Source organism: Frankliniella occidentalis, unplaced genomic scaffold (assembly GCF_000697945.3).
Source record: "Frankliniella occidentalis isolate FOCC.00 unplaced genomic scaffold, Focc_3.1 Scaffold275, whole genome shotgun sequence".
NCBI lineage: Eukaryota > Metazoa > Arthropoda > Insecta > Thysanoptera > Thripidae > Frankliniella > Frankliniella occidentalis.
In genome coordinates, this window is record NW_026267401.1 from 122,411 (window position 1) to 130,283 (window position 7,873).

General features: G+C 51.0%; 1 protein-coding gene across 1 annotated transcript; it reads left to right on the forward strand.

Moving 5' to 3' along the window:
• The first annotated feature begins 2,028 nt into the window (after nt 1-2,028).
• LOC113216605 (uncharacterized) lies at nt 2,029-6,383 on the forward strand. Its single transcript, XM_026436346.2, has 7 exons — nt 2,029-2,209; nt 3,125-3,346; nt 4,026-4,454; nt 4,730-4,954; nt 5,195-5,647; nt 5,848-6,054; nt 6,153-6,383. The coding sequence occupies exons 1-7, from the start codon at nt 2,141-2,143 to the stop codon at nt 6,366-6,368; spliced, it is 1,821 nt and encodes a 606-aa protein (XP_026292131.1). The 5' UTR covers nt 2,029-2,140; the 3' UTR covers nt 6,369-6,383.
• Nucleotides 6,384-7,873: the final 1,490 nt, after the last annotated feature.

Genomic DNA, 7,873 nt, shown 5'->3' on the forward strand with positions numbered 1-7,873 from the left:
GGGGGGGGGCTCTCAGGCAGCAGGGCGGAGGGCATGCTCTGCTGGAGGGCGCTCTGGGCGCTCTTCATTGAGCAGATCAGGCCTCTGGGGGTCGGGTCACGTAACCGCGGCGGGCGAGTCCCGCAGCCCGCAGAGTTACGGGGGGAAGTCCTCGCCTCGGCGCAGGAAAGCTCCTCAAGAAGACCTCTCTGCACCTGCTGCGGTGGCGACGAAGAAGCCCCGCCGGGGCACCCGTGGTCGGGCCGGGCCCCAACCCCCCGCGCGCCCTTGCTCGCTGTCACTGCGCCCCGCCACGCTCCACCCCCCACCCCGGTGCGCCGCGCCGCCCACGCCCGCTACAATCCGCTCAGGTGCGAGGTGCGGGTGGTGGTCTCGGCGGTGGTGCACCGTCCAAATCCCATTTGCACACACACACACACACACACACACACACACACACACGCCGTCTCCGAGCGTGAAGATAGTTGCCAAAAGAACCCCCACCGCCCGCAGCCAGGCCCGGGTGGCTCTAAACAACAAAACACCGCAAGGGTACCCGCGAGGACTTGGCGCGAGCGCGGGTCACCAGAATTCTCGTGATTACGAGGTTGTGCGCCCATATTCCAATTTAGAAAACAAAACAACTTGAAAAACAAAATGACGCGGTTTTTATTATTGGGGTTTTTTAAAGCAAAACTTTTAAAACAATAAAAGAAGTCGATTCTGTCGTCGAAGTGGTTCCATGCGCACCGGGCGATAAATTGGAACGAGGTCGGTGATATTCGAACCGTCGTCGGCGTGGTCGCGGGGAAGGCAGCCGCACAGCACAGCGGAGCCAGGCCAGGCCAGAGCCCCCTCTCTCTAGAGTCCCGCGGGTCCGCGGGGCGCCGCCGCCGCCGCCGCCGCGGGGTCGGAGCCGGCCGCCCGGGTAAGATAATCCGAGGCATCGCTCAGCCCGGCACGCACGGCACGCACGCACACGGGCGCAAACTAGACGTACACGCAACCTAACCACAAAAAAATGCAAGAAAAACGAGCAATAACGTCTTCACTTTATCCTCAAGTCAAAGGGATTGAGTCTGTGTGTGCGTGCGGCTCGGGCCATTAGCATCGCCACGAGTCCAGAGAGTAGTGCAGCGGTGATGATGGAGACCATGGAGACGCAGGATGGGGATAGGGAGAGAGAGAAGGGCTGGGATGTGGGAGAGGGGAGAGGTCACTCATCCAGAGCAGCGGAAGATGTGCCTCACCTCCTTTGGAGGAACAGCGTGGCGCAGGCGCGGGGCGTACGATGGCGTCGAGTTAGGCCCCTCCTGCCGCAGGAGCAGTAGTTTGTGTATCTACTTCCGGCGACACAAAAGACGACACCCCGCGGCCCGCGGGCCCGCCCCGCCACACGCCCTCCTACGCCTCTGCAGGTTAATCAAGACGCCGCGCCAGCAGACCGACTGGTGAGGTGGGGAGGGGGGGGGGGTTACCGCTCGGCCAGCAGGGAGTGACCGCGCGCGCGGCGCCCGCGGGCCGCGGGGTCACCGCGAGGTCACCGGAGTACAGTAGACAAGTGCTTCTCGTTTTGCACGTTGCAGTTTTATTGTAAGCCCCAGAAAAGATTGAACCGTCGAGAGGAGGAGGAGGAGGTGGAGGGCCAGTGTTCCGATAGACTAGTGTGGACGGTAGATTCCTACAGAGATCTACTCTCCTGCGTGCTGGAGTCTGTGACCAAGGGGTGACACTTAAGACGAAAGTTGTAGTATAACGGAAGGCTAATGGTCCAGCGGAAATCTCCACGGGGTTAGTCCGGGTCAGCCCCGGGTTGAAGAAGAGGCCGCCGCTTCGCGGGCGCTCCCGCAGGTTCGCAGGTACCCGTCTGTTGCTGCCGCGGGAGGGGAGGGGAGCGGGCCGTCAACGCCCAGGACATTCCAGAGGGGGCCGAGGGGAGAAGAGGTGAAGGGATTTGTGGGAGGGGGGGGGAGGCAGCGGGGGCAGCGGGTCGGTGAACATTTTGGTTTGGTTTCAGTTTCGGTACGGCTCGGCACGGCACGGCACGGCACGGCACGGCACGGCACGGCAGTCAGTCAGTCTGCTCTCAACCGCCGCAGCTGGCCGCAGCAAACGTGTGTCGTGTTGCGTTGCCCGCTGCGTCCGTTTTAATCGAAAAATAATGACTCCAACTCCAATGATTACGCCATCTGGCGTCAAGAGGCGCAGACCGCTCTCGATACAACAGAAGGTAAAGCAGGATAAATATGTCAGAAAACTGCACCTATCAGTTCTGCGTTTAAGTTGTGCCTGTTCGTCTGCTGTGGACAGAGCGAGGTACAACAAGTGCTTATTATGTACTTTACCCGCGTTAACCGCGTAGGGGACTTTCGTGCTAAGTGTATTTTTAACAATACATTACATTCTTGACGTGTGTTTATTTCAGAAACCATGTCTATAGTGTGTTCTGAGCATTTTGTACTCACTCAAAGAGGAAGAGAGGTTAGGAGGTTAGGAAACATTGCGTTCACTTCGCTTTAATTTTAAATACGGTAATCTGGTTAACTATATTAGCCTTGATAAATTAGCAGCCTATTATCGGAGAGAAGTACCTATATCCAACTCATTATGTCAAACCAAAATTTTGGAACTTATACTAACCATCAGATTAGTAAGTTTAAAAGTATGAAGGTTTTGTGCGTGCAACATATTATTGTTAAAACCCTGCGTCTAATAGGATAAAAGAAAAAAAAAATCAAAACCTAAGAAACATAATAGGAATCAATTGATAGTGAGAAAAAACAATGAGTGTTATGAATCCTATGTGAACAATTAAGAGAATACAATGTAGCGGGTTCGCTTATACATTACAGTTAAACCTGTTTACGGTCCTAGATATCTTGGTGTGTACATTGTATTTAAAAAAAAATATGTGAGGGGTTTGATACTTTGACACGTACAGATTTGCTATAAAGTTCTTCAGTTCAGAGGCGGGTTTTAGTTGACCATAGATATAATTTCAACTTGCAAAATTAACTTCATGTTTTTCCAGTGTTCTGGTCTTTTGGCTCACGATATGCCCCACCCTTTCCCTAAAAAACATTTAAGGAAATAACCCTTTGCATGTGTGCAACATTATACAGAGCCATTTTCTTTTCAATTTCAGATACATATTATTGATTTGCTCAACGAGGGGGCAAGTCTCTTGTCTGTCTCTAAGCAATTCGAATTGCATCCACAGCATGTCCGCAAGATCTTACTTAACTCAGTCTCCTATCGTGCAAAGTTCAATATGTTACCTAACAAATCAAGTACCAGAATCAAGAAAACTCAGTGGTTTAAACTTGAACAGGAACTTTATAACTGGTGCCTTGAAAAGCAGGCATTGGTAAGTACCCTTGAACATTTCAATTATTCTAAAGAAAATGCTACTCTAATTATTTTGATTCAAGTTAAAAAAGAAACACACAAAAAAACACTTCAAAGCAAAGTTTTAAATTAGACTACATTAATAACTTTTAAAGGCCAGTTTTAATATTATATTATTAGGGTCCAATTAAAACTTTGCTTTTGAGTATAGTTTTTCTTCCTTTTTTTCTAGCTTTTCTAACTTTTCTTGCAATAAATTTCGGGGTAGAGTGTAAGTCTTGTCACATGGTAGTTTTTTGTTCAACTTTGACAATATAACGGTTCGATCAACTACCTGCTCTCTTAATTTTGATAGTTCTGACATTTACGGACCAGACTTCTGCTTAAAGCCCTGTCTCCAAATTTCACGTCATGCACTCTAATCTTTTTTTTTAAAGAGTACAATGGAGACGCAAGTGTGTGAGTGTCGCACGCTTGTAGGTGTGTCAATGCCGATTCTTACACACAAGGGAGTAAAGGTGTGAATTTTACTTTAAAAATTGACATACTTGTGCCTCTGTTTGTCCGCATGGCGTGCACACACCTACAAGTGTGCCACATCCACACACTTTGGGTTTCCGGTGTAGCCTTCCCCTACAACTTATTCATACTTCTCAATCTACAACCATTATGTATTTTTTTTTATTATTCATCCACAGCGCGAGCAGTTTAGCGACAAAACGATTCTGGCCCAAGCCGTTGAAATGAGTGCAGCCATGCCGGGTCTACCCCCCTTCCGGGCTAGCAGGGGCTGGCTAACGAAATTCAAAAGACGCTACCTGATTCCGTCATTGAGGGAGCAGCGGAACACCCTTAGGACACTGAACGAGGCAAAGGTGCCGAAGCAGGCTGAAGAAGAAAAGATTGAGGACGAAGTGATTGAGGACGAAGTGATTGAGGAAGAAAAGGTTGAGGAAGAAAATATTGAAGAGAATGCGAATGTTAGCAGAAGACGGACTCAAATAGTATACGACTGGGAACGCTGCAGGGACAACGAAGCTGAGGGATTTCCTTTTCGAGTGATGTCTCCAGTGCCTTCGACACCAACACCCGAGAAGAAACGCAAGACTCTCTCGTTAGAACAGAAGGTAAGAAAACCCCCAAAATCAAAGTGTTCAAACGCCGTGCAGTTGTAAGTACGCTAAGACATGCCAGTGCGATGGGTTGCCTATATGCACTGGCTGCAGATGCCGGGCGGGTTGCGGGGGGGTGTGGCAGCAGCCTCCCCCGCTAGCGCCCCGCGCCTGCAGCCCCTACAGCCAGTGCATAGGCAACCCAACGTACTGGCATGTCTTAGCCTGGACACCCGCGGTATGTTGTGCCCAAGAAGAACTGGCCATTGAAGTATCATTTTCTTTTGCAGATAAGTATTGCCGATTTGCTCGATCGTGGAGAAAATGTAGAGGATGTCGCCGAGAAATTTGACGTGCGTCAGGGATATGTCCGCAAGATCCAAATGAATGCAGCCGTCTTGCGTGAGAAGTACCGCAACAAGTCGCCAGACAAGTCGAGGAGCACAATGAAAGAATCTAAGTGGGCTGAACTTGAAAAGAAGCTTTATGTCTGGTGGCTGGAAGAGCATGCGTCGGTATGTTATGTGCAACTTTTAGATTTGATAAGACAATGCACTTTTTATCCTGAAAAGTTTATTTGTCTTTTAAGCAGAACAGTTCTCGTGGGCAAATCATACTTGTTCACTGTGAAAATTTGCACAACCTTTCTCTAAAAAGTATACGCTATTCTGTCAAAAGAAACTGTGACCTACTGGAGTTGAATTTTGTAATGGAGTACAGCTAATTTGCATCCCCCCCCCCCTTTAATTTTCCAGGGCAAATACATTACCAACGCGAGGATGAAGGCCCAGGCCCTCAAAATTCACGCAGCGATGGGAGACTCGCGCCCTCGCCGGCCCTTCACGGCACACAAAGAATGGCTCCGCAAATTCAAACTCCGCTACCAAGTCCCGCCACGGAACCAGCAGACGGAGGAAGAGGATCCGGAAGTGAGCGTCCAGCGAGAGGGAGAGTCATGGTGGGGCGGCAAGCACACGCCAATAGTGTACGATCCGAGGTACCGCGGGGACAAACCGGCGTCACGACCCGCCTCTGGTCGGGAGGCGTCGTCTTCGGCGCACAGGGCGGAGGAGGCTGGAGGTGGGACACCACCAGCGGGGAGCGCCATCAGCAGAGGTCAGCAGGGCCTCACGCCGTCCAAAGAGGACATGGAACTAGAAGAGAGACTCAACGAATTGATTCGGAGGAACAACATAATCGAGAGAGTGGTACGTGTCTCGCTATGTAATTCTCTCGGGTATATCGCTACAGTATACCGAGGGTGCCAAAGGAAACACCTCGGTGTTGCGGGTTTGCCTTCCTCCATCCGCGGCGCCCGCGACCAAGGGGGAGTAAGCAAACTCGCACTACGGGGTCTATTCTTTGCGTACACCTGATGCAAAAAAGGTTACTAATCGGCATTTTGCAGGCCTGTGACCAAGATATGACATTGGCTGCACGCTATGATGAAGCACATGACAGCAGCATGTGTACCGATACAGCCTGTCTTCAGTACTGCGTCTTGGAATCGTCAAGGGTCAGCCTCAGCCCCAAGCACGACAGGGGGGCTCTGGAACTAGTAAAACAGAAACTTGATGAGCTGGAGCGGAAGATTTTTTCAGTCGAGTTTGCGCTGGTACGTGTCTAATTTGTTGCTCTTATTATACAACTGATACATTAACAATAATCCTAATCTTCAAGATCTATTATTATTCTCCTTTTCCCGTTTTGCAGGACGCGAAAATTTTCAACGATTCCCAAAAAGAAGAGTCAATTAAGCAACAGGAAGAAAACAACCCACCAGAAGTGGTTGTATGTGAGGACAAGCAGGAGCTACTGGCCGCAAGCTTCCGTAGAGTTAGGAGGTGGACAAAAAAGCAGGACCGGTCTACATATCTCCAGTTTAAACCAATTTATAAGCTATTTAAGAACAAAGGGCAAAATGAATAAAAGAAGTATTATTTAGTTCTTATGAAATGACAAAAACTTCACTGCGTTCTCACTATATCCTCACCACAATCAAATTCCAAATTACATCTCAAATAAATCGTTAGCGAGGGCCTGCAGTTACATTAATGACTATCACGAGTCCGAACTAAAACCACGAAAATTCCTACAATACGCCACCTGTCCGCTACGTGGAGCAACGGGAGCGTACTACCCGCGGTACTACCACACGTATCGCCCAAATCACGGAGGGAAGGTCTGGCTTTGCCCGCACCAACCCGAACAGATCGGCACATAGCGAGGTGGGGCCTGCACCAAATAACACCTCGGATCGTACGTGCAGCCGCCAGCGGAGCGCACCACACGCAGCCCCCCCCCCCTCCCTCCTTGCTCAGCCAAGTATTTATTTGTCCATCCGCAGAGCGCTGCGAAGGGGCGGCCTGCGGCGGCGACCAACGTGTGCACGTAAACAGACAGCGTTATCGTAAGAGAGAGAGAGAGAGAGAGAGAGATCAAAAGAGACCGCATCGTCTTTTTGTTGCGCCAAGTATACATGAGATAGAAATGCAAGTCAACAAGGGGGTTGACCCGCGTGCCTTTGTAATCTGTGCCCTTCATTTTCGCGGATTCTTTTTATTTTACTCTTCTTTCGGTATTTGGTGAGGTCCGGGAAACGCTGTAAAGGTTCTCTCCTCTAGCGCAGCTCTCCGCACGCGGGCGAGAGGTCCTCTCGGCTTAGAGCTGTGTGTCGGGATGAAAAAGGAAGGGGTTGGGTAAGGGAGAGAGGACCAGGGGGGGGGGGGGAAAGGGGGGATGCGGACAGCGGCACGGCGCCCAGAAATAGCACGGCGCGCCCAATACCGCGCGAGTCGCCCGCACGCTTGCGAGGAGGTGCGGCTGTCTTTCTCTCTCCCTCTCTCTCTCTGCCCCCCCCCCCTTGCCTTGCCTTTCTCTCTCCCTCTCTCACACACATGCTTAGTTGAGACTAGAAGAGAGCACGCGAGTAAATTTTACAGTTAGAGGTTTGGCAACCCTGGGAATGACTCTTGTTTTGCTACCCCCCCCCCCTCCTACCCCCATCTCCTTTGCCTCTTGTCCCTCAAATCGCTCGAAAAACAGTGTCGACGAAGGATTCAATGTGACTTTTAAAGAGCCAGGGTATGCGCAACGACGAGGGTCGTTAAAAAGTTCGAGAGTCGTCGTACTTGTCACACAGGGGGCGTACAACCGAACAGGACTTTAAGTTCTCGCACTCAGAACTTTAATGCAGAATGCCTCGCGACGGAGAGAGCAGCGAAATAGACAGGAGGTAAAAGTAGGGGAGGGGGGAGGGGGTGATGCAAAGGAGGGCCGGACACCTCTTCTTGCCCCAGTTTGAGTGCGGCACTGGGCCAGATAGAGGCGCCCGCCCCGCCACACACACACACACAAGCGACCGGTGACACCACACTCCATATGAAAGAGGTACGTCCCGGAGGTGGCGGAAGGAAGCGCGGGCAGCCCAGGCA